At 36.5% G+C, this 27,686-nt stretch overlaps 2 protein-coding genes and 1 long non-coding RNA gene across 7 annotated transcripts in view; all 3 read right to left on the bottom strand.

The window, feature by feature from the left end:
• Positions 1–14,104, bottom strand: part of LOC108966768 (ral guanine nucleotide dissociation stimulator-like 1) — a 35,411-nt gene extending 21,307 nt beyond the window's left edge. The window contains exon 1 of one of the 4 annotated variants that reach the window (XM_018929809.1): positions 13,561–14,104. In XM_018929809.1, the coding sequence (XP_018785354.1) occupies positions 13,561–13,587 (27 nt within the window). In that variant the 5' untranslated portion in view covers positions 13,588–14,104. Of the gene's footprint in view, positions 1–5,814; positions 7,457–13,560 lie in introns of those variants that run through there. The other 3 variants (XM_018929807.1, XM_018929808.1, XM_018929810.1) reach the window with 3 other exon arrangements.
• Positions 14,105–14,210: 106 nt separating this feature from the next.
• LOC108966769 lies at positions 14,211–22,034 on the bottom strand. Of its 2 annotated transcripts, none has more exons than XR_001993212.1 (2): positions 21,691–22,034; positions 14,211–14,594 (listed from the first exon to the last, which is right to left on the bottom strand). It is a non-coding gene; the product is annotated as an uncharacterized LOC108966769 (long non-coding RNA). The 2 variants fall into 2 exon arrangements; XR_001993213.1 differs by having other exon boundaries at positions 14,211–14,298; positions 21,691–22,026.
• Positions 22,035–23,669: 1,635 nt separating this feature from the next.
• Positions 23,670–27,339, bottom strand: LOC108966708 (G patch domain-containing protein 1 homolog). The gene is made up of 3 exons (XM_018929731.1): positions 27,055–27,339; positions 25,307–26,996; positions 23,670–25,254 (listed from the first exon to the last, which is right to left on the bottom strand). The coding sequence occupies exons 1-3, from the start codon at positions 27,110–27,112 to the stop codon at positions 23,754–23,756; spliced, it is 3,249 nt and encodes a 1,082-aa protein (XP_018785276.1). The 5' UTR covers positions 27,113–27,339; the 3' UTR covers positions 23,670–23,753.
• Positions 27,340–27,686: the final 347 nt, after the last annotated feature.

The following is a 27,686-nucleotide window of genomic DNA, read 5'->3' as shown; positions in this document are numbered from 1 at the left end:
TAATAAAACTTTATAAAATTATAATTCGTTAAAAAAATTTAATTTTGTGAAATCTTTTCACAAATGCATAAATATGTACATATATACATATTTATATATACATATTTATACATGTCAATAGTTACATAGCACGCACACTTTCCGCTGAAATCAATTACTCAATTTAATGCGAAATCAGCTACGCTCCAAAAAGCTCGCAAGCCAGCAGATAATTGCAATTAAAAGTGCGTTCACAACGCAAAATGCTCTAATTTTCGCCTTAATTCGCCAGCAAGCACGAGATACATATGTATGTATGTATATATAATATGTATATTAGACTGCCGATAACCTTTCTTTCCTGCGCGGCTTAAGCTTAGATGCCGTCTACGCGTTCGGCGCTTATCTCGCGCTATATCACTCCAGACCAAAGCCACTAAAATTCACGAACACTTTCGAAATTTGAAATTAATTCGAAAAGCAAAAAACAGCGATTTTTTATACGCAATGCCAAATTAACAGCCTTTCCTGAGCAAAAACTGTGAATTTGTAGCAGACACGCTCATAAACAAGCGCTGAGCGGTGAGTGGCGAGAGCATACCGAATTTGTCAACAATTTCTTTGCACCACAGGAAGTGTTAATGATGTAATCAACAGCAATTATTTCGTGTATTTCATAACTTTTTATGTAAAGCACTTACAATTTGCTTTCAAATGCATAACACCATACATATACATATGTGCATATGTATATATGCATGTGCTAAGTATGTATGCATATGTATCTATACATTTTTGTCGTTGTAGAAAACAAAACGTGAACAGCTGTTGCTCCATCTCGAAAATTCCTAAGCAGCACACATGAAAATACATATATTTGTACATCCCAGCATACATAAGTATGTATAAATGCATATGTGTGTGCCCAAGTACGCCTCATATGCGCTTAGTTTCTTATGCTTATAGTAATAAAAGCAAGTGTTATGCGGGTGTATCGTCCATTAAGCACGAAACTAATTGCCTTTAACACTACGGAAGCAACAATAACAAAAACAAACCATCAACAGCGGCAGTTACAAGCGAAAAGGGAGCAAAAACTGAAACAAACAAAACAAACTGGAGCTGCTTCTGTTTTCAAGTGCAGCGCAATGACTCAAGCTTACACATACATACATATTTACATAGTATTGTTTTCGGTGATTAGCTTAATTTGAGAGAAATGGCGAAATGAATACTAAGTTGGGATTTCAAATGAGTTGTGCTTGTAGCTGTGGTTACACACATACATACTATATCAATAGAAATGTTAAAGATGGCCAAGTGTGACTTCATATTACTCAGATTATATTATATTATGAAACGAAATACTGAGCAAAAAAATAGAAGTAATCAAGTATCATGTAATGAAGAAAGAAGAATCAAGTTTCGCTTAGTTATAAAAGCCACTGTGATGAGCAAAGTCTAATTAGATTTGTTTGTTCGTTTCAACACTTTTTAAGTTAGCGATTTTAAGCCCAAAACCAGGTAGGTAGGTAGGGTGGCTATACGCCGATGCACTTATGCTCTTAGGAGGGCCCACTAATTGTAATAAGACAATTACTAAAACCAATAAAATTATGAACATGGTCTCAATATTAAACCAGGCTTAGTAACTGCAAGCCGAGTACGAGAAGTTCTACACATAAATAATAACTTTAACAAGCTCAACAAACTTTATAGTTCAGGTTCCCACTTTAAGTTTTACCATTTTTGTCATGAAATTTTGAATCCAGGTTTAATGTCCTTGTGCAGATAGTATCCACCATATTTGCAGAAGGTCAGTCAAACGGTGCAGTGGATAATGTCTACAAAAAACAGTATCTTCTTTATTGAGCTGTAACGATTTAGCCATGTACAGGTACGTCAGTCGATTCGTTCATCGATCTGCATATACATATGTATGCAAACTAAAACCTCAATTTTAGAGATATCGTTGGAAAATTTTGGTTACGTCCTCTTAACACTTAAAAGCTACTCATTTGTTAGAAGCGCTAATATCGGACCACTATATATTAGGTTGTCTTGCGGTATTTTTGAGGTATTTTTATTGAATTTTCAATTGTTCATAACTCATAACAATTTTGATAAGTCATGCCCAGCTCTTGACCGATGCTTCGGCTGCTGCCATGCCGATCTCTTTCGACTAATTCAGCGATTTTATCGCAATTTTCGACGACAGGCCTTCCGCAGCGTGGCGCATCTTCGACCACCTTTACACCAGAACGAAAACRTTGAAATCATCGTTGTGCGGAGGAAATGGAAACTGTATCGGGCTTGAGATGCATTTTTGCCTTTATCGTAGTAGTACTGTAAAATATGCCGTATTTTCTCTTTATTTTGCTCCATGTTTGCGGCGCTATAACCCACGAACGACTTAACAGAAACGACAATCAATCAAACACGTGTTAACGTGTGAAATGAGCTTTCCAAAAAGGTCCGATGCGAGGAATAAAACTAGAACTACGCGCTCTCAGCGCCAACTAGCAAAAAAATACCGCAGGACTTTTTTGACAACCTAATATAACAGCTGTCATACATACAAACGACACGACCGAAACCCAGTCCTTGTATGAAAAACTTTTTTAATTGACGAGGTATCTTCACGAAATTTTGCAAATTATTTTATCAAACGCATTGCTACAATCTCCGAAGAAATTGTTTAGATCGGACTACTATATCTTATAGCTGCTATACAAAATGACCGCTTAAAATCAGCAATAAACATTTTTTGTTCCCTTTTATGTACACTATATAAATATGCACCTGTGAAAGGTTTATAGCTTCCACGTAGCCGACGCTTACATTTGTTTTTTTTTATTTCGCTGACAACTTTGGTAACCCTATCAATTATTGCTAAGTCACACATTTCTCATACCGAAAGCTCAACTTCACAGTAGCGATGAATATTAATAGTTACCTACCAGCATACTTACATTGCTGGGAAATTTATGTTTTTGTACAACAAAATAATAGACACGTCATAAGCACACACATTTTATAATTGAGGAACAGCAAAACGCTTAGAAGATTAGCACAACAAATGTCATTGCAACCAAAAACAAGTTTATTTTGCGAATAATCATAATAATAACTCTAAGCAAGGACTTATACACATATTTATTAATGTCTCTAAGTCTATATGTATGTTTGTATGTGTGTTTTTATCGAGCCATAAATATTTTTGTTAGGGTGTACATATATTACAACTGCCTGCTAATTTATCATTGCTTCTCCGGGCCTTTTCATAGATGATTTCTTAAAAACTTTCGAAGGCATTTTGCACTTTTCGTTGCCTACAATGTGTTGTTGATTGTTGGCTGGCTAGTTTGTAGTTTTCAACTCCAGCCGCTAATTTTACTCACATGGCAGGGTTATTTGAAGCCCTGCGCCTTTAATGGTGTTTTCGAAGCTGTCAGTGCTATGCCAACCCTCTGCCTGATTGCCTGGTTGATTGCCTGCCAGCTTGGCTGCCATTACACATTCAGCAACAACATTCAGCGCCAACATCCGTTTTATGTTGCTGCTGCCACTGCACGCGCACAGCCATATACTTTTATGACAACAGCTTGTTGGCGGCGATTAGCTGCGCTAAGTGTTGTTCGCACACGCATACATGCATACGCACATTCTTTCACAAAGGCGGTGATAAAAGCGCTGTCTGCCGCTAGCAACACATTTGTTTGTATGTCAGTGCGTGCAAGACTGGCTCGCAGTGGGAGCGCATGTTTACATTCATGTGTGGCATATCGGCGGTAGCGTCCCACAACACACATTTGCAATTATACTAGATTCTAGAGGTGTGTTTTGTGTACCTAAATTGTTGTGTTGTCTGTATGTAGACACGTTTGTGTGTACGCCTGATATATAAATACGCTTTTGAATATTATTCACTTTTGTTTTCATGTATACACTCATATATCATTAAGCTTTGTGAGTGCTATTGTAGTCATATGAAGCTGTCAGCTGCTCAGCGTACTTCCCCCTGTGTCAAAGCGTCGAGTTTAACGTCTCAGTTACGTCTTTTGCATGAATCACAAAGCTTCAAAAGTACTATATACATATATCTATAAATAATGTATATATATATATGAACATGTATAGATATAAATAAAGTATGCGAAAATAAATACATACAGCAAGTACTACATAAATAGCGCTTACGAGCGCTGCGCTGACTGTGCGCAAACTATATTTGTAAAATTCATTTAATGAGGGTGCGCTTTTAAAGCGGGGGTGGTGACTGACAACCGCCCATATTACATTTATTACATTTTATGTCAGAGTCCATTTTGGTTCTGTCACATTTGATGCGCATTTCTGATTGTATATAGGTCGTGAGTGACATGCCTGTCGGAAAAAAGAGATTTAAGCACGTCTTTTGTTACCTCAACTTTTGTTAGACTTAGGTTTGTAAAGTTGAGAATACAAAAATTTTGGATTATTGTAACAAAGCCTTGTCCAATGATAGATAGATGAGGTTACTAATTGCAAAATTGGAATAACAGTCTGAGTACAGCTTAAAGCTTAATATGAGAATATTTAGTGAAAAAACATGGTTCTTTGGGATACAATTTCGGAACTCACAATTTCAAAGCCTAGTTCAAAACTTTGCAAGTTATTCCAAAGCTTCGATAAAGCTTAAAGCTTGCTAGAGCTTTATATGAAACTACTGACTGAGAAAATCTGCTTCGTTAGGAATATAATTTCCGGCCCATAGCTTCAAAAGGTAGTTTAAAACTTTACAAGTCATTCTACAGTTTGAACACAGCTTAAAGCTTACTAAAGCTTTATAAGAAATTACTGAGTGAGAAAATTCTGGTGATTTAGGAATGTAGTCTCGAAGCTCACAATTTCAAAATGTAACCAAAAATTTACAAATTACTCCAAAGTTTGAATAAAGCTTTAAGCTTGCTAAATTTTTGTTTTTATTTATATTTTTTAGTTTTAAGATTTCTTCGTGTTGATATCTCACTTCTTCTTGCCGTCTCGATATCTCTCATACAAAAATTCCATAATTTATCAAGCTGATAGAATTTTTTTTATTTAACGAGATATCTTCCCGATACGGATTATTTTTTAAGGTAATGCTACAATATCTGCCTATATGGTTGAAATCAGGCTATTATTGCATATAGCTACCATACAAACTGATCGATCAAACTCAAGTTCTTATAAGGAGACTTTTTTACATGGTGGTGGTTTATTCCCTAAAACATTTATGCAATCTCCGAAAAAAAATTTCAAATCGGATAACTATAGCATATAGCTGCCGTATGAAGTGAACGATCGAACTCAAGTTCTTGTATGAAAAACTCTTTTATTTGATAAGATATCTGCAAGAAATTCGGCACAAATTATTTTTTAAGGCAACAATGTGACCTCCGAAGAAATTGTTCAAATCGGATCACTAAAACATATAACTGCCGTACAAACTGAACCATCGAATTCAAGTTCTTGTATGGAAAACTTTTTTATTTAACTGAAATGTATTATGAGTTATAATCCTTGGTAAAACTTTTTAAAATACTATTTTTTTTTATATTTTTTAAATGTACTCCTCTGTAAACAGAGAGTCCTCTAATTTCCTACAGGTACACATTTCGTCATACATTTCTTTCTTGCACTCAACTAATTTCCACTTTTTCCACACAAACAATTGCAATCAATGAAATAATGCACCGACAATAACAAAAAACCATAGCTGAACAAACAAAAAGAAAAATTTCTTACAAACTTAATTAAAGAAAATCTAATAAACTCTACAAGACTACAGACGTAACACTCCCATAGCCATACCATTTGTTGTTTGATGAGTGCAATACGATTTATTGGCTATATGTTGTTGCTTTACTGCACTGTTACCGCGCCGTTAAGTGCTCAATTAAATTGCTGAGTTAAATTTATTCAGAACTTGGGGGTTGAGCTTGGGTGACCACTACCCCCTGACTACCGTTAATGCGCCCACAAAAGGTCAACACGTCAAGCGGCGCATTCACCTTTTTCCATTATATTTTTGTATATTTTTATATATATATTTTATTGGAAATTGCTTTTGTTACACTTCAGTTTGAGTATATTCAAATAATCCGTTCGAGTATTTTGCTGTGCCACACACTTTTCAGCTTTTGTGGGTTGTAGGCGCGTTGCTGCACTTTTTTGTTATTGTGTGGAAAATCGATTTTCATTTGCCGATGCAAGCTAAAACAATGTAGCCAATTCAAAACTCAACGCTAATCATTAATTTCGGCATTATTGTCATTGGCTTGTGTGAATACATATGTATGTGTGAATGTGTATGTTTGTGCATTTAAGGCTTTTCACCAACACTGAGTATTTTTACGGTTTTTTTTTTTTTTTGTTGCTTGTGCTAGAATATTTGTATATTTGTTTGTGTGAAGGCACAGTATGCGTGGGGAGGTTCGAGTTTCGGTTTATGACGTCTGCAACTATTTTAACGCTTCCACTTCAAACTTGCAAGCAAAACTTCCGCTTCCGTTTTATGTTGTCTACTGCGCTGCTATGCTGAAGGATCTAAGCTTTTATTAACACACAGCTACACACACACGCGCACTCACATTTGCAAGCAAGCGGGGTCGTTGCACTATTTTATAGCAGACGGTTTTTGCTATGGCGGCACTATAAATACAAGCGATTCGTAGGTAAGGCTCAGCGCATCCTTCGCACCGCAGTTGACATTTAAATGGGCGTTTATGGAGTCTGTTTTTATGCCAACAGCGATGCGCTGCTACGCACTAAGCTTAACACGCCCTAAGCGCTGCCGTCGCGCGTCGCAGTGTACCGCGTGTTTACTCAAAGTCTCGACTTGATTTGCCTGCCGTCTGAGCGCGCGCGACCAAGGGAAGTCTTCCAAAATTATTCACGTCGGTTCACTTAATTCAACTTAAATTAGAATCAAATTGTGACGACGTCGTGTAAACATGATTGTTGTTGCGCTCGTTGTTTATAAATGCGTCGTGATTTTGAGTTTGTATGTCTATATTTACTATGTGTGTGTTTGGATAAAGCGCGCCGCCTGTGACACTACCGAAAAGTTTGCTGGTTATGTTAGGCTGTGCGCTCAAGTTGATAAACAACTATGCGATGTAGCATACTCCTGCGCACAACAGCAATACCGAAATATGTATGTATATATATTTATATGTATATGTATATACCCAAAACACTGTAGCTATTGAATAACTTGTAAAACTTCGTTATTATTTGCACGTTTTTCTCAAACGTGTACTTTTTCGCGTCACGCGTGTGTAACGCGTCCGTTCGCCCTTACTCGCGCACTCGCTTTAAAACACAATTAAATATATATATGAATATATATATATTTGTATATATGTATATATCAACAATATATTTTATTTTTGCATAAAAAAAACGCTCAACACTTTTGCGGCATACGAACAACACGCACGAAAGTTACAGCGCGTAACCGTCTCCAACAAACGCCGAAACCGCACTCAGCGTTCTAAGTGGTGCGCATTCATGATAAACCCACCGATTCTATTTCCCATTGAGCGTTCTACGTATATGACCATATGCTCTCGCCTGTGCCGAGGGATGACGAAGGCGTTTATGACAACGTCATCAACTGGTCATACAGCAGGCAGGCGGCGGGCGGCGCGCAGCAACCTCGCGCAACCACCATCACTGCTGCGCTCCCCGCCGCGCGTTTGGCAGGCGCACTCACGCGCCAACCCTGTTGCCACCACCCAAGCAAGTGGAAAGCGGTGCGATCAGTGTTTCGTATTCGATTTTTGTTAAACTTTACAATACGCTATTGATTGCATATCGCTTCGTCATGAATAAAATATGCTGTATTCGATTCACCATGCGTTACTCTCTAGCGAATCGAACAAGCTATGCGCGTTGTTCAAACAAACAGTCAGCACTCCTCTGATTGTCAATATTTCCTCTGATGAAAGCGCAATTGTACTACGATTATTTCTTACTTTAGAAATTCGTTTTTCGGTGTTGAGCCGAGTTTGGAAATAGAGGAGCCTGGAAAAGTTGCGCGGTCGAGATCAGCTTAAACGCGTTTTTGTCGAAACTATGTTTTCAAGGTCGGTTGTCGAGATTTCCCGCGTACTACTTAACCGATCTTAATTAAATTTTACACAGGCCTTCGTGATATAATTTACAAGGTCTTGAAGGAAATATGTTTTTGGTAATTATAATTATTTAAAGAAAATCGATAAATCAAAATATCGATGAACTTTCGAGAAAAAATTATTTAAAAAAATTCAAAATTTATTCTTAAAAAATTTCGATAAAGTATTGATAAACAATAATTTAAAAATCGATAAATTATCACTAAAATATCGATAAATAGTTAGTTAAAAATCTAAAAATAAAAAATCGATAAATACTTATTTTTAAAAGGCTATAAATAAACATATCGAGAAACAATTGTTCTAAAAAATCCGAAATTTAGTTATCGACATAATTATTTAAAAAAATTGATAAATTAAAATATCGATAAACTCTCACCAAAAATTTAAATTTTCTGAATTTGAAGCCAGCTAGTCCTTTATTATATTCGATGGTTATGGATATGGATCAGTGCTTCGGATCCTGTCTCCCTCTGCTTTTAGTTCGAAAATCGTTGCCTACACTTAGGTGCATTGAATAATGATAAAATATTATACTTAATCCAATTTTTTAATTATTTTTTAACTCATATAATAACATTTAAGAGAATTATAGCTAATAAATTCTCTCATATGCGCAGCATTACCAACAATAAACTAAGGAGTGTTGAAAAAGTTATACATAAATTATTTCTATATAAAATCCATAGTGGATAAAAAAAATTTAAATATTTTCTATACAAAATTCATAGGTAAAAAAAATTGTTTAATATTTGCTTCTGCTTACCTCACTGTGCGTACAGCCCCTACTTTTGTGCTGTTACCTGCTCAATTAATCATATGCTTTGGCCGCTCTCTAGTGTTCTCTCTATATTTTGTTGTTTTTTATGTGTTCTTCACGCGCGTTTTAGTTCTCTGTTTATTTATTCATTCGCTCATTTCAGCTCTTTTTATCTTTCTAGTTTGTTATTGTTCGCTATAATTCTTACTGGCTGTCATTAGAGGGCATAAACATGTGAACTCTGCTGTCAAGTTGGCTGTCAGATCTACTACATTATTTAGTTGATGGCAACTCGCAAACTAGTAGCTATTTAATCAACCGCAAAGTCATAACTTGATCTTTTACATTTGATTTCTTTATTTTTAGGTTTATTTCAGCTTTAGTTTTATTATTTTTTTTTTATGAATGAATGAAAGTTATGGTTACTGCGCCAGCTAAAAAAGTCGTAAAATAAATAAATAAATATTTTAAAGCATTTAATAGTGTGGTAAAAAGCTTTCATTGTTTATCCAAGTTAGCTTTCACTATTAACTTCGATTTAGCGCACTTTATTAAAAGTTATGTAAGAGCTCATAATGAATAAAAGTGTTGTTGCTTACAAAGTATTGCAAAGGTAATGAGTTTACACTCACGCATGATGAATTTTTATGCATAGTTTTTGTAAAATGCCACAAGCAACAATTAAAATCCACAAACAAGGCACGTGCCGCTTCCCTTTTAACCAGCACTTACCCACTACTTTACCTAGTTGGCATGCGTAAAATATTAAATATTTGCGATTTTCTTTGGCCAAACTATTTGTAACTAAATAAAACTTGTGCGATTGAATAGCATGCCTAGTGGTTAAGCAGGGAAGTAAATATTACAAGAGAAAATTGTTAACTAAATTGCTATTGATATGAAAGAGCTTATTATATATTTGTATTATAATACTTGCGCATACGGTTGCGTTCATATTAATAGCGGCGCTAGGTTTGAGGCGGTGATGTTTTTTTTTACTAGAGATTAAGATCACTTGCTCTAGAGTGAAAATGGTCGATGTTTCGATTTTCGATTTTCGTCGAAAATTTTAGTATTTCAAAGCAATTTTTGTGTGAATATATGCATTTTTTTTTTAAACTTTTAGTCTAATTAAAAATAAATCATTTCTTTGCCCCTGCTTCCTCGTTCTTTTGTTAGATAAGCACACTGAAGCTCGTGAGAAAATCGTAACCGAAGTCTAGGACATTATGTAAACGTAACATATTATATTCTATCATTATATTTTATACCACAGTAGGTCTTTGGCTCCTCTTTTCTCCTGCTTTTATCGATAAATGCATTAAAACTCGTTGGAAAATCGTTGCCTACATTTAGGCGCATATCATAATATCATAGTCATAATACTATATATTATATACATACACATTTAGAATTTCGTTGATAATTTTAGTATCTTAAAGCAATTTGAGTGTCAATAACTCAAATATGACTTAAAAAATAATTATATATTATGCTTGTTGATATTCGTGAGCATTTTGTGTCCGAGGCATCTGATTTGCATTTGAAAGCATCGAAGATTTGTATACCTCGCATTATGTGGGGCGCACGCTTCGCTAAAACGTGCCTTTTTAAACAAAATAAAGACAGAGACATAGGCGCATTGAGGTTTTGAACAAAGAATAATGAATTGTAAAAGAAAAGGAAAAAAAGAAGAAAACTAATTTTGAAAGAAAAGAAAAAAAACTGTTATGATTTGGAAGAGAAGAAACAAAAACTATGATAATTTTTAAGAAGAAAAATGGAAAATAAAATGTGATGCATTTATGCAAACATTGCTTGTTTTATATAGAATTAACACAAATAATTAATTAAATTCTAATTAATGAACGCAGTAATTATACTCTAAGCAGGGGTCATGCGTACATGTCCTTGTATGGAAAACTTTTTATTTGACGAGATAAATTCCCAAAAATTGGTACAGATAGTTCTCTAAAATAACTCCATAATATCTGATGAAATTTTTCAGATCAGTCAACTTATCTATCAAAACTTATTCAACTTACCTATCAAAAGCACGTTCTTGTACGGACAACTTTTTTATTTGACAAGAAAGGTCAAAAAAATTTGGAACGAATTATACCTTAAACACTACATTCTCAGAAGAAATGGTGCAGATCAGACTACTATATCATGTAGCTATCATATAAACTCATCGATCAAAATCATATCCTTGTATGCGAAACTGTTTTATTTGACCATATATCTTAATGAAATTTGGTTAAAATAATTTTCCAATGCAACAGCACAATTTTTGGAAAAAAATTTTCAGATCGGACTACTATGGCATATAGCTGTCATACAAACTGAATGATCAAAATTAGGTTCTTGTTGGGAAAACATGTTTTTTTTTTACGTGATATCTTCATGAAATTATACATGACTTATTTTCTAAAACAACTATACAATCTGCGAAAAACTTATTCAGATCGGAATACTATAGCATATATGTAGCTGTCATACAAACTCAATCGTTTTAAATCAACCGAAATTGACATTTTCTTGTTTTTTCATATAGTTTTTGTTACTTTTTAAACTCTTTATTATATAATTCATAAGCTTTATGCAACTTAATAAATAAATAAATGTTATTAAAGCAATAAACTCCCAATTTATAACCAATTTCTTTAATTATCGAGACTCTTTGTACTCTCTATTATGACAATTATTATTTAATATGAGCTGTTGCAGCTAATGCAATCGATAGCAACAAGTGATCGTCATGCAGTTGTGCGACTAATTCACTAATAATTGCACTGCAACAAGAAAAATTGTAATTAATTGATTATGACAACGTCTATGAGAAAGTCTTGGGGCGAAAGTGTTGTCGCGATAGCACTCTCGTAAGCTAATAAAATGAATTAAACAATTAGCAATGAAAATAGGCACTTTTCTGCTGCTACAGCTTGATTGGCGCTAAGATAAAATAATTTATTAGTAATGAAAAATGAAAGTATAAAATAGCAAAAATGCAGCGATACAATTTTAGCACATTAAAAATATTCAAGAAAATTTTTAATTTATTTTAATAATTTATATGAATTTTTCCTGCATTAAAATTGTATTTTTTTCCAAATTTTCTTGCATTAAAATTGTAATATTTCCAAGTTTTTTATTTCTTGAATGCTATGAATTTCTATTTTTGGCGCTTTTCATGCTTAGAAATCGGTCGCGCGTTATTTAATAAACACACTCGTTTGAAATGCCATATTTTTTACCAAATTTATTTTATGCGTATGTATGTCTGTGGTATGTGTGCCTAATCAATTTGGATGCCCGCCCTACAATAAGAAACTCATCAGCGTTTCGTGTTTAGAGAAAAGAGAAATCTGCCGAATTTTCGTCTAATCCCAAAGCGTTTGAATACCAAATGCCTAGAAGGCGTTTGATTTGGGCAGCAAGAGCCGAGCTTTAGCCACACGCTTGAATAAAATTGCCATAATTGTGCTAAACAACGGCGAATTAGATAAGCGATGCTAAAAATGCTTGCAGAAGCATTTAAAAAAGGTAAGAACCAAAGAGACCCACCAAGATATGCTAAAACCCAAATCAAACGCGAAACGATAAATAAGTAGAAAATGAGAACAAATGATTGAAAGGGAGTGGCGCAGTTTTTATAATTATGCATTTGTTTATATGGAAAACTTTTTTATTTGGTGAGATATCTTTACGAAATTTGGCATACAGAATTTGCCAAGGCAAAGCTAAAACCTCTGAAGATTTTTTTTAAATCGATTAACTATAGCACATAGCTGTCATACAAACTGAACGATCAAAATTCAGTTTTTGTAAGAAAAACTTTTTTATTTCACAATATATCTGCACGAAGTTTGGCACAAATAATTATCAAAAGCAGTGACATAATCTCTATAGAAATTGCTCAAATCAAAGCACTTCGACATATAGCTGCCATACAAACCGAACGATCAAAATCATGTCTTTGTATGGAAAACATTTTTATTTGACGATTTATCTACACGAAATTTAGCACGAAGTATAACTAACGCAGCGGTACATTTTCCGCGGAAATTGTTTAGATCGAACTATTATAGACTATAGCTGCCATACAAATGAATCAATTAAATACATGTCCTTGTATGGAAACCATTTTTATTTGACAAAATATCTATACGAAATTTAACACAAAGTATTATTCAAAGCAGCGATTTAATATCCGCGGAAATTGTTCAAATCGGACTACTATAGCATATAGTTGCCATACAAACTTAACGCTGAAAATCATGTCCTTATGGGAAAAACTTTTTTATTTGATGAGATATTTGCACGAAATTTCGTATAAGATATTATCCAAGGAAGCGGTATAATATTMATGAAAATTCGAACTACTATAGCATATAGCTGCCATACAAACTGGCCTAACAAAATCACGTTAAAGAATTTTTATACTTTATATATAATTTTTTTATTTTATGTTATAAGATATGTACATGTAAAGGATATTATAGCTTCAGTAGATAACAATTTTTTTGTTTTTGTTTTTTTAATATAATGTTTTACATTTACTTTTCTGCATATGTACTATGTATACATGCTTGTGTTAGTGTTATTTGTCAGAGCATTATTTAAAATAAATATTTTTGTTGTTGTTTTTTTACTCACCAAACTATCGGCAACATTTTGACTCATTATTTCTGTGCCAGTTGTGGCGAAGTACACGCAGTATATTTATTTTGTTTGCTGTTGTTGTGTTTGTGCGCAAACGCAGCAGCTGAGATTTTCGTTTCCGGAAGAACTTGCAACAAACCGAGTAGCTGCTGCCGTCGTCGCGGCCACATTTTGAAAAGTTGCCGCTACCGTTGACCAGAAGCAACACGAATGCAATTAAAAGCTGTGTGTTTGCAATTATGTGTGTATGTGTTGATGTATTTGTATATTTAGTGTGTGTAGCGTGCGCTGAGTTGCGGCTTTTATTGTTGTTGCTGCTGCTGTCGACTACTATGTAATGGACTTTCTACGCGCTCGTGGCTACAGCAACAGATTTGGAACACTGCTCACTTTGCTGTTGTTTTTGTTGTATAAACTAACATAATCACGTGCGAAATGCGCGTTCATTGGCGTTTATCGCAAACATTTGCACTTATTTCCTTTTTGGATATTTTTTCTTTTTATTTTTAAAATTTTTTTTTATATATTTTTTGTATTTTTTTTTTTTTTGTGTTTTTGTTATTTTCATTCACACACTTTTCACGAAATTTCGCATTCGTTTAGCTGATTTTATTTTCTTCAACATTTTTACACAACAATCACTATTAGCCACTGCGCTTGCCTATTGCTGTGCACGTTGTTGAAATGTTAATATGGCTGGCTGCCGCATTGCCTGTAGTTAACTTTTGCTGCCTGACGAAAATATAATCGTAAATTAGTATGGAATGTTCGCACAATCAGCTAATCGGCAAACGTTTTGATTACAACGTTGATGGTCAATTTGTATGTGCGCATCCGCCGCTTACTGCCGCTGTAAACACAACACGATTCAAGCGGTTTTTTTCCGTTAGTTATTTCACGAGCTCACACTTACACATTTACGCATTTATGGGACACACAATTACTCTTAAACACTACTTGCATACTTTTCTATGATTTTTAATCAAGATCCACATCTAAAAGTGCGATTTTTGTCACGTAATAAATGCCTTTAAAAAATGTTCCAATATTCCAAATTTTGAAAAATTATTTTACTCATATTAAATTAAACACGATTGCAAATATTTACAACCGTCAAGTTGCGCAGACTCGCTGCTACTCGTATTTACCAGCGCAATGTGGCCAACAGCCGAAATGGTCAAAGCTGAAATTCAACAGCGAACGCTTTCCGCATTCTTCGCTTCGCATTGATCGCTTGACGTATTGCGGCAGTCGGCAAACATTGCTATATCAATACACATACATACATATATACACAAACATATATACATCTATTCGTTATACATTTATATTGGTCTCTCGCTAACCGAACATCGCGCCGTCGTTCGCTGCATAAACGACTTGGCTGCTTTTTTCTTCTTGGCAATCTCTTTTTGTTGCTTATTGGCTAACATTTTTCTCATTTTCTTGTCCAAACACTCAAGTAATGACTAAAATTAAAAATTATAGAAAAAGTGCTTAACGACTAACGGTAGTTGCAAAACCAATATTCATGTTTGTTATGATTTTACCATAATTGTTACGCTCGAAACTCGAACGCGTGCATTAGGGTGGTGCGTATTTTACGGAAATCTGAAATTTACACAGCAACTTGTGTTATGTGATTTTATAGGAACAATTATATTTATGTTACATAAAATTAATGGAAACAACAAAAAGGAACGTTAACTACGGTTGCTAATATACTGGTAAATAAAGATTTTTCCTTAGAAACTCTTGATTTTTATGGGGCAGTTTGTATGGTAGTATATGATATAGTGGTCCGATCTGAACAATTTGTTCTGAGAATATACTCTTGCCTTAGATAATAGTAAGTTTCGTGAAGGTATATCATCAAATAATAATGTTTTCTATACAAAAAGTTGATTTGATCATTCAGTTTTTATGGCAGCTATATGCTATAGTGGTCCGATCTGGAAAATTTCTTCGGATGTTATAAAATCACTTCAAGAACTTTTCTGTGCGAATTTTTGTGAAGATAACTCGTCAAATAAAGAAGTTTTCCATATAAGAACTTCATGTTGAACCTTGAGGTTGTATGGCAGCTATATACTATAGTGGTCCGATCACAACAATTTTTTTCAGTGATTATAGTGTTGCCTCAGAAAATAATTTTTCCAAATTTTGTAAAGATATCTCATCAAATAAATAAGGTTCTCATAAAAAGCCTCGATTTTGATCTTTCAGTTTGTATGACAGCTATATGCTAAATTGGTTCGATATCGACGTTTCCGGCAAATAAGCAGCTTCTTTAGAAGAGAGGGATATATGAAAACTTACGGATCAATATCACTAAAACTGAAGGATTACTTAGTGTATATGCAGACGAACTACTCAGCTAATTGTTTATATATGTATGTATGTATTATTTTATAGCGTTAAGCGTTCTATAGTTAAGTTTTGATCTGTTCGTTCAAGGATTGTATACTCATATAACCAAAAGCATTCCGACTTTAGTGTTGTTGTAAAATAATTCGCAATCAGTTGTATTTCTAAAGATATTGTGATCCGTCGTAATTATGTTTTAAATAATATTTAACGAATTAAACGAAAATCTGTCATTTAGTTGTAAATCTCATTTCGAACCACCCTAATAAATGCGTTATGTGCCTGTATGTTAGATTGTGATCCACCTTAATGCACATTTTCCGTAACAAATATACATTTAAACGCGTGCTTATTAAACTGTTGGAACTTTTTCTTTACGAACCACCCTAACTAATTACGCTATGTGCATATACCAACAGCATGCACATTATATGTTAACAAAATGGTAAAAGCATGAAAATTAGATTTAGGGCCACAAATCGAAAACTTTCAATAATTTGTTTATTTATAAAAATTCCTTGTAATTACAATAAATTAAGAGAAAGTTTGATTTCTCGGTAACTTTGGAGTTTACAAGCTTGTAGCTGAGCTTTAAAATATTGTCAGATATTTTTTTTGTCTACTTGCGTGTTCAAACATATTTTTAATTATAGCATTATACATATGTACATACATATACATATATGCTACAGAACACAGTTACATATCGTCACCTGAAATGCAAAACTAATCGTTAAAAAAACGGAATTGAGTTTTTTATTCCTTAACATTAAATTCTAACCTCTCATTGTCATACATAAATAATATGTAACCAATATATAACCGTTTTATAAACAAAACTCAAATTTTTTTCACTTTGAGTTGTTTCTATTATATCGTTTTTTCTACGCCTGTAAACTTTAGTTGACAATATATTTTTTACGCCTTAAAACACAATTTATTTTCGGAGCACAGTTTATACTACTACAACTTTTCCAATTGGCAACACACGCACACAACTTAAAACAATGAAATCCGTAAGCTCGACACGGCCATAACAAATCGCAAATGGCACAACAATCAATGGAATTCGTCAACAGTTAATCGGCGCACAGTGGCATCGGCTGCCAGCGTTGGTGACAATGCCGATGGCCACTTAAAGCTGTGCGTCTTTGCAGCAGTTATTGAGAAACGTTGAACTGCTGGCTGATGAATTGCGGACGAGCAGCTGCGCCGACCAAAGACGCGCGTAGGAAAAGTCGTTCGTAACCATTTTCGGTACATTTCAGTATATTTCTGTTGAAAATAGATAAAAAAAATAGCCACAAGCTGTCATAGGTTGGCGCAAATCTTGAAACAAAATCAAATATTTGTAAGGAAACAGCAGGTGGAGCCGCAGAAGAGCTGAAAGACAGGGCAGCGCAAACACTACACACGCATTCGTCACACTGATATGTCTATAAATATTTATAAAAGTCCATGTGTGCGTGCGTGCTTCGCGTCAACTACCTGTTGAGTTTGTTTATTTTGCTTTGTCCGCGGACAACGCTCGAAGAAGTAAATAAAAATGGCTATGAAATGATTTGGCGAGCGCGCAGTGACTTATGCGGCTTGTGTGAGAAAGCGCGGCTCTGTGTCTACAAAGAGTGCAGGCGAAAGGCATGTCAAACATACAGAAAATGTCTGTGAAAATTAAATATGAAAGTGAAGTAAATTAAAGAGCCGGACAAGCCGATTGAACTAAAAAGTGCGCCAGCAAACTATTTGGCATGCACTGAGCAAATTGGAATCCTATAGTAACTATATACACATCAGCATATACGTAAATATCAACTGACAGTGTGTACACGTAGGTATGTTACATGCATAGCCATTGTGTGGATTGCTTAGAGCGCCGTAAAAATAACGTTATGCCATTAACTTTACGATATTACGTTTCACCAGCGCCAACTTGAGTGCAGCGGAGAGTTCCGGCAGCACGGTTCATTGACGAGCCACCTGCAAACACACAGCCTTACAAACGTTAGCTCTTTTATTTAAAGCGGAGTGTGCTTAGCAGCGGTTAGGTGAGCGGCAGCGTGCGAGACAGTATCCAATGATGTTGTGCTCCATTGGCAGCGGCGTGTTTGCGCTAAAATCTTTTTGTGTTAGAGGAACTATTACGCCGACAACTGGAAACAACACTGAACAGCTGAGAAATCAAACCGCTTTTTCGTTCTTTTTCAGGCGGCGGCTGAATACCCTTCACATGAGTTTTTTTATTGCTAAAAAGGGTATACAATGAAGTTTCTCTTATTTGATCGTTCGATTTGTATGGCAGTTATATGTTATAGTAGTCCGAACTGAGCAATTTCTTTGGAGACTATACCGTTGCCTTACATAATAATTCATACCAAATCTCGTGAAGATATCTTGTCAAACAAAAAAGGTCCATACAAAACCTGGTTTTTGAACGAACTGCTTGTATGACCGGTATATGCTACAGTGATCCGATAACGGCGATTCCGACAAATAGGTAGCTTCTTGGCGAGGAAAGGACGTATGCGAAACATCTAGCTGAGGCACTAGACTAGTTCGCGTTTTTTGCAGACAGACGGAGTCGAGCTCATCAAGGTGACCATTTATGATGTACATTGTAACAAAAGAGTACCCGAAATTTTTTAATTTAAATTCCGCGCGCTAATGATATTTCCAAAAAAAATGTATTTTGCTAAGTTCGTAGCACTATCCTTAATTACTATGCCAAATATGAGCGCAATCAACCAGTTTGTTTACAGCCGTTGCGATTTTTACAGCGGATAAAAATATTGAAAAAAGAATCTGTCTCAAATTTTGCATTCGTGTGCGAAATCATTGCGAATGTTCTGAACGACCTTCGGCCTCTTCGGCTGATGAAAATATTAAAAAAGTGATGAAAATGATGCTTCAAAATCGTCATTCAAGTGTTTGAGAGATGACAAGAGAGCTCAACAGCTCTCGCGAGTCCGTTCGAGTGAGTTTGGTGAATAATTTGGGTATGAAAAGCTTAATATCCTTCAAAAAGAGTTCCGTAAACAGGTCTCTTTGGACATACTTGATCATGTGAATTCCGATCCAACATTCCTGACAAGCATTATAACGGCCGACGAGACATGGCTATATGAGTTTGATATTCAAATAAATCAACAATCAACGGAATGGTGGGTGAAAACGAGCCGAAACAAAAAACCACATCAAAGCCGCTCAAAAATCAAGGCAATGCTCACTGATTTTTTTTCGATATTCGTGGTTTGGTGCATCGTGTATCCGTTCCGGAAGGATAGACGGTCAAAACAGAGTTCTATTTGAACGTAATGAGGCATTTGATTGAGAACAACCGTCCAAAACGGCTGGATTGTGGAATGAGAATTCATGAATTTTTCACGATGATAATGAACCATCGCAACGAACCACAATTATGATCGAATTTAAAGCCAAAAACCCAATGAATACCATAGATCATTGACCGTTTTCACCAGATTTAGCTCTTTGTGATGCTTTCTTGTTCCACAAACTGAAATTGCTGCTTCGTGAAACCCGTCGATCGAAGAGTTAAAACAAAATTCGCTGAAGGTGTTTCGAGAACTCGAAACTGAGTGATCAAGAACAAGTTATTGTACGGAAAACTTTTTTCTTTGACAAAATATCTTCGCGAAATTTGACGTGTATTAATAGCTAAGGCAACCCGATAATGTTTGAAGAAGTTTTCTGGATCCTACTAGTATAACATACTTATATAGCTGCCATACAAATTGTTCGATCAAAAACCAGAACAACATATTTTCACAAAATTTGGCATGGATTAATATCTAATTCAATGCCATAATATTTGAAGAAATTTTCTAGATCGGATCACTATAGCATATAGCTGTCATACAAACTGAACGATTAAGATCAAGTTCTTGTATGGAAAACTTCTTTATTTGACGAGGTATCTTCTCGAAATTCGGCATGGATTATTACCTAAGACAAAGTCATAATATTTGAAGAAATTTTCTAGATCGGACAACTATAGCATATAGCTGCCATACAAACCTTCTGACAAAAACCAAGTACATATATTGTTTCTTGTATTTTTTAACTGAGAAAGAGTAAGTGGCTTGCTAGCAAGAGGCAGAAGTATGATCTCACTAGAACTCTAGCGCTACGAAGACTTAAACTTAAAATAGTGTTTTTACTCTTAAATAAAGTTGCTGATGAGTGTGCTTATAATTTTTGTGTTGTTGTTATTGCTGAGCGTTTGTAAACTTTTTCTGTTGTTGTTGTTGCTGCTGTGTATTCTAACTATTTTTGTGTTATTGCTGAGCGTGCTTATACTATTTATATTGTTGCTGCTGCTGCTGTGTGTTCTTACTCTGTTTGTGTTGTTTTTGTTTTTGTTAGCGTGTTAAGTGAAGCATTATTGTTATTATATGTAATAAGTAGGTGTCTACTTTTTATAATTTTATTATTTATTATACTAGTGTCTTTCTTGAGCCAACTCTTTGCCGCTCTTCTTGCCGCTTATCGCTGGCGATCGCCTTTTTTATTGCCATTTATGTTGTTGATTTATTTATGCTTCCTTTTAAAAACACACTGGATATATACTAACACATTATTCTTACACTTTTATTGTTTTAAACTTGACAGCAACTCAACAGTTTCACACACAAATAAGTTTTTTCCCCACTTTGCTTCGTCATGAAAGTTCTCATAGCGACTGGAGTTCGTTTACAAATTTTATGCACCACTAATTTGCTGTCGATTTTATTATTGGTAGTTGTTGTTTTTGGCATTTCACTACACTAATATTGTTGTAATTTCACTTCCCTTTGAGCTTTTGATCATACGAGAATCTCGCGGGACTGTGGCGTCGTGCTCTTGGCTCTCTTGCGGGGGCGTTTAGTCCCTTCTATCTCCGCGACAGTTACACCGCTTGCTAGCAGCTGTTCATTAACTGCAAACGCAAGTTGGCAACAACAAAAAATAGCTGTAAAACAACAATAATTTCGAATTCTTTGCAATTCATATTCGCACCGCCAAGTTGGCAAAACGACGTCACTCGTCACTGCTGCTGGCAGTTGCGGCATATGGCGTGCCTAGCGAGCCTTTTTAACGAATTTCAGTGCTTCACACCGCTCGCCACACACCATTCGCACTTTTCCACCGACCAACTGGCGGTTTGCAAATTTTTGACTTCGATTTCTGAGTTCAGTTAAAGAAATCAATTTTAGACTTTAGTTTTAGACTTCAATTTTACACTTCAATTATTGATTTGAATTTTGTGCTAAACGCAAGCTTTTGAGCTCGACTTCGGCGTTGCAACTTCGGAAAAAATTTATTCTATGAAAATACTACTATGTATTTTGCTTCCTAACAGTAAAACACATATTTTATTTCACAAAAAAAAAAAAATTGTTCATAAAATCGTAAACTACAACAAAACAATAATGAGTGCGCGACCTGTTACTGGCGTTGCGGCGCTCCATTTGCCTTTGCGCTCGCGTCCGCTGCGTCGCCGTCAACTGGCAACTGGTTTTATCGCACGATCGCACGATTTTCTCCATTTACCTACACGCTCATACAGTGTATGCACTTTTTGTTGTTGTAATATATTTTTTTGTTTTTTGTTCTTCAACTGTGCACCGTATACATTTTCACTTTTAACGTAAGCATTTTTGCAACAAGCCACCGAGGAGCGCCTTGCATTCATAGAAAAATCATAAAAATTTAATTAGCTAATCGCTAGCTGGCCGACACTTGGCTCCGCACACACTTTACCTTTACACAGAAAGCGATATTCTTTGGTGATTTTGTGAAATTGCTTCTTCTGCAGCTCTTGGGTGAGCCCAGCAATTCTTTGACTCCAAAAGGTATGCTGCGTCACACCACTCTTTCACACAAAAAAAAATTTATTATTACTATTTCGTTTTGTTTCTCTACACTTTGCACACAATTCGTAGCGCCACGGTACACTGCGCGTCTCGTCGTCTTTGCCACCTTTACACCGTCGCGTCGTCCGTCGTTTCGCTGCCGTCCAACATGCGCCAGTTCGTCTGTAAAACCGAACCGCTCGTGGATACCCGTAAAACACAACTGAATTCGGCGCTCAAGCTGGCCTAACAACTAAGCTGTCTAGCTAACTGGGTCCAATTGGTCTGCAAAGATGGTTGCTTGCAAGAGAGCGAGTCGCAGAGAGTTGGCTGACTGAAGAGCTGGGCAAACTAAGCCGTGATCAAGTGAACTGATCGTATGCAAGCTACTGTGTTCGTTTTTTGGTAATGCCCGTATGTAGGTATGTTTATATAAACGGTTAAGTATGAAGTTTGTAGCCACGGAGACAAACTGCGCTTAGTGAGTTCAAGTTACTAAGGCGCTGAGTTATATGAGATAAATGGCTTAATGCAGTTTTGTGCAATTTGCTTTACCGACAGATGGAGAAAGGTTCAAGAAATGTTTAGTGCAAGACACCAGGGAAACAATGGCGTTTCTCTTGTGCACTTGTCATGCATTGGCAAGACTCTACTGTAAGCATCTGGGACCCCCACGGTAATGATACACTGGAGGAGGTATCGATAGTGTGGTCGCAGAAACTGTTTAAATTCGAGTCAAGTGCAGGCATCCTAAAGGATGACCTAGTAACTGACAAAATTGGTCTAAGGGTGCGTTATTGACCTAACGGATCAACCTAACCTAATCTAACCTTTGTAAAATTTGTTAGTCCTTTGTGTGTTTTTGGTAGGGATAGGTAGGTAGGGGTTTGTTGGAGATTTTCCTTACCTTTTTTAGCGGCATTTTGCTTTCTGTAGACAAAATTCGGTAAAGATGATATAATCTGACAAATCTGCTCGTCGGTGGCTGTAGATTTTGAGTTGGGCCCGGAACACGGAACCGTCCCATGTAGATACATAGATAGACAGATAAAAATTAATTGAGGTTTTGCACTCCGACCTATGGTCTATTGCGAAGATGGAGGTGATGGAGGATCCCTGTCCATGTAGATGGATCCATAAGCCTTGAGCCTGCTTCTACAAATTGCAGGGCAATATAGAATCAGGTGTTGATGTCCCATATCCTCGGTATGTCGTTCAGCGACTGGGAACGGCCTGTTCAGACGTTGTTTTTGAGCGGTCTTTACGGGGTGACTGAGACCGTTTCAAGTTCTTTTTGTTAATAACTAAAATTGGGGTTCATAAGTCAGTTGCATCTTCAGCTATTGCTGAATCCCTCACTCTGGCATGGCATATAGCTGTCATACAAACTGAAAGACCAAAGTTAAGTTCTTATATGGAAAAAATTTTTATTTAACGAGATATCTTCAAGAAATTTGGCGCAGGTTAATATTTGAGGTAACGCTACAATATCCGAAGAAATTATTCAGATTGCATCACTATAACATATGGCTGTCGTACAAACTGAACGCTCAAGGTCAAGTTCTTGTATGTAGAGCTTTTTTATTTAAAGAGATATCTGCACGAAATTTGGTATACATGATTAGGCGAGACAACGGTATAATCTCCAAAGAAATTGTTGGGATCAAATCACTACATCTTATAGCTGACATACAAAGTGAACGACCAAGGTGAAGTACTTGTATGGAAAACTTCTTTATTTAACGAGATATCACGGAATTTTGAACAGATTAATGTCCAAAACAACGCTACAATCTCTGAAGAAAGTGTTCAGATCGGACTACCATAGCACAAAGCCGCAACAAACCTAACCTCTAAGCAATTGACACCGGATTTCGTGTACTAATTTCAACAATTTATTTTAAATAGATAATTTAGTTTTCCAATTTATATATGTAAATATATATACAAGTGGCAATGCATATAAACCTACTACTTATCCTTCTTCCTCTTAGACTTCTTCGGTCGTTTCTCTTTAGATTTTTTCTTCGATTTCTTATGACTTTTGCTCTTTTTGCTCTTCTTTTTACGCGCATTGCGTTCGCTTTTATAGCTTGCATTATCCTCGTCGCTGCTGCTGCTTGAGCTGCGTGCTGTGGTTTTCAAAATCTTGCGTACCTTTTTCTCCACCCAGCCTTCGTTATCAAGTTGTCTGCTGTTCTTGGCGCGCTGTACCAGGAACCGTATCATCTTTTCTTCAACCACCTTGTTCATTTGGTCCACAGCGATGTCAGACGCTTGAGTATGTACGTGCTGTGGCAATTGTGGGCCATAGGCATCCGTCACCACACCCGATGAAGTGCTCGGTAGTTCAAAAGAGACAGCTGTAGCGCCTAAAGCGTTCACCGAACCCTGTAGACGTGTGCTTTTTGACTTGCCTTCCGGTGACTTTAATATTGTGCTATTATTTTCTCCTTTTGAAGACTGAATCGTTGTTGATTCCTCGTTTGATGACAACTTTGTTGACACCGTTGAGGCTGAATTCACTGACGTCTTGGAAGATATGCTTGTAGGTCGTTTAAATTCAATTCTGTTGTTGTTATTAACCGGTTTCGCAGCAGCAGGTATCAGACCCATACCAGAAACCATAACGGTGGGTGACGATTGCTCCTCCAAGTCAATTGATTCCACAGAGTTGCAATCTGTCTTTTCCGGGGTTTTCTCGCGCTCTTTCTTAGAAAGCAACGCACTAAAGATGCCACGTGGCGGCGATGTGTTTCGCAGTAAGTTTACTTGTTCGGCTCTCTTTACCGCGCATGCGTCTGTACTGTCACCTTCTCTGCTGATCACAGTCACTTCGTACTGTTCAACGCCTTCTTCGTCGCTGCTATCATCAAAAATTGCTTTGTAGAGCTCCAACTTCTCATAGGATGGTTTCGAAATTGATTCAGCCGAAAGTTTTTCCAAATCGGTCTTGGCTGTATGGCGACCCACTTTCGGACCGTCATCTTTACTTCGCTTTGAGCCCGCATGCGCACTTTTTAATTGATCTACAACAACTATAGATGTGGCGGAAAGCGAGGAGCTTGGACTACACGAGGTCATAGTCGAAACAGTGCAAGTCGAAACCGAAGTTGCAGATTTTGTGTTATTTGTTTCTCCCTTATCCGTTCCGCATTTTGTGTGTTTTAGTATTGGTTTTATCTCGGGTATTTTCATAGGCACGATGACTGGCGTCTTGAAATCCGACTTTTTATGCAAGCAATCTTCCAGATAATCGAAAACGGACATTTTCGAAGAAGAAGAAGGCCGCTTCTCTTCCTCCATGTGTCCACCGAAGGGTTCAGCAATGTTATATCGTTTGCATAGTAAAGAATGTGGTTTCCACATTGAACGTGAACGTTCGACGATAATTTTCTTCGGGCTACTAAGAATGCTTTCAGAAGTTGCGGATGACTTTTGCTCCACTTCAAGACTAGACTCTGAGACAAAACTGCAAATAAAAAAATTAAACGAATTTCACTTAATATTTTAAGCCTACTAACCGTTGTGACATCAGCCCATCTAGCGGCCTAAAGATTTTACTAGCCTGTATGAACTCCTTCTTTTCCATTTCTCGATCCCAGTCGTTCAAATGCACCGGCTGTATTTTGTTCAAGAAACACGTAATCTCCTCCTCGGTTTTCACTTCGGCCAAAAGAAACTCCTCATAACGTCGCTGTTTTTGTTCATCATGCAAAAAGGGCTTGAACATGCTTGTCAAGGAATCATCTTTTGATTTGCTGTACGCTTCCTTAACCATGCCTGCGAATTCACTGCTCTTCACGGAAGAGATCTCTCTTTCAATATCACTAGCGCGTGTGAAGCGATCATTCTGTTCTAAAGACCCCCAAATAGACCTTGCTTTGTCGGTCCTTTTGTCGTATCCACCTGCAACACGAGTGGGCTTTGTATCTTGCAGAGCAGTGTGTGAGTCAGGATCAGACTTGCTTTGTCTTCGGTTGTTTGTTTGCTCTGCTCGCGAGTGTATGCTTGTAGTTGGCTGTTCCTCTTTTTGACGCTCCTCACCCAGTAAATCAGCGCGTTCATCGGGATTTAATCTATTTTTAGTATGGTCCACATTTTTGAAAAATGATTCCAGCTCTTCAGCTCTTTTCGCATCTATAGGCTGGAAACGACTTTTTCGTTCGGCCCAATTGCGTGGCGTAAAGTTAGCTGGTACCACTACATTTTCGGATTTTTTTAAACGTAACGGATTCTTACATGCCGAAAATCCATCAACCACAAGTTGATCTTGTTCAATAATGACTTTCTTTTTATGCGGCTTGCGGTCCTCTAATGAGAAATCGTAACGTGACATATCATCCCGGGCATATATGTCTTCATCTTCGTCCTCCAATGCACCGACGCCAAATGCTTGTCCTTTAAATGATATTTTCTTATTGTTTTTACCTACTGCTTTCAAGGCAGGTTCAAACAAATTTATGTGCCTATTGCTTGATGCTTCGCCTTGAGCGTTAGAAAGTACGGGATCTCGACTCAAGCTACCACGGTAGCCCAAACCAAAGCGATCGCTTTTTGATAAACACACGTATGGTTCGTAATCGTCTGGTGCAAATGTAATTTTATCAGTTTCTTCATCTGAACTTTCTGTCTCGCCACCAGCATCATCGGAATGCTCTGACGACTTTGTTGAGCTTGCATTCGGCTGGTATCCATACTGTTGCATAACGTACATTTCACGTTGGTTTCTACTTCGTGCTGATTTCTTTTCTTTACGTGTTTGCCTTGGTCCAATACCTTGGCCTGGACGCCAACCCATGCTTTTTAAAATCCGCTCACTAATTTTGACATTATTTGGTACAATCAGTTGTTCTAGTACGGGCTTTCCTGGTATCGGTCCACTATGTGTTGTCATCAATTTACGCTTACGATTTAATTCTGGTTCAAATGACGTATATTCCGCTCGTGTTTGCAGACGTTGTGGCGCAATACCGAATTCACCACGATCTTCATCGTCCATAAAATCATCAGGACGTTGTTGTTGGCGTTGTGCCGCCTTTTCGCTGCGTGAGCTTTTAAATGTTGCTGGTGTCCAACCTTCCTGTGAGCCAACAGTATTCCAGTAGCCAGCGCTAAACCCACCGGTAAAAGCACCATGGAAACGGCGCTTGCCATTCTCGTCAGTTACGATTTGATCTTCCACACGAATTGGTTTCTTCGAGGGCACGGAATCTTAAATGAAGTAAAACGTTTAAAAACATAATTTACTATGCGTAGAATTCGGGATTACCTTCGTCAAGTGCTGGCAAAGTCGTGCCAAAGCGGTGAAGACCAGACTCGTCATACATTTTGCTTTTTGCGTCGATTTAAGTTTGCAGTCAGTTCAATAAAAGTCATCCGATTTCACATCACTTTGAATTCACTAGTCGCAAAATTGTTTTGTTAACTTCATGGGTTATCATAAAAACCATTAGCAAATCGCTCTCCGATAAATACGATCAAATATGGACAGCTGTTAATACTGCTTCTTACTAATGTAACTTCACGTTCACAGTGGTGTCTTGGCGTTTGTTTATTATAATTAGTTTTTTTATATTACACGGTTAATTTTAAATTTGGAGAGAATTGAAATTTTTACGTTTCCCTTGAAATTTTTAATGTATTTTGTAAATTATGCCTGACATATGGAAGAAAGGAGGGGTAAAATAAACATTTACCAAAAATAGTTCACATTAATGATAAACAATTTCATAACTTTCAGTTGTCAGAGTCTATTCATAAATATATTGACAAGCACTATTGTGAACTACAGCATCTAAATAGCGTATACGTTATCCGGAATCAGTGCAATTCTCATTCAAATTTTTCAAAACCAAAAGTTTTATGACGGAAAATATCCTTTAAAAATATATTACTATATTG

Source organism: Bactrocera latifrons, unplaced genomic scaffold, assembly GCF_001853355.1.
Source record: "Bactrocera latifrons isolate USDA-ARS-PBARC rearing strain unplaced genomic scaffold, ASM185335v1 scaffold_17, whole genome shotgun sequence".
Taxonomy (NCBI): domain Eukaryota; kingdom Metazoa; phylum Arthropoda; class Insecta; order Diptera; family Tephritidae; genus Bactrocera; species Bactrocera latifrons.
Note: the sequence above shows the minus strand (reverse complement) of the source record. Positions and strands in the feature narration are given on the sequence as shown.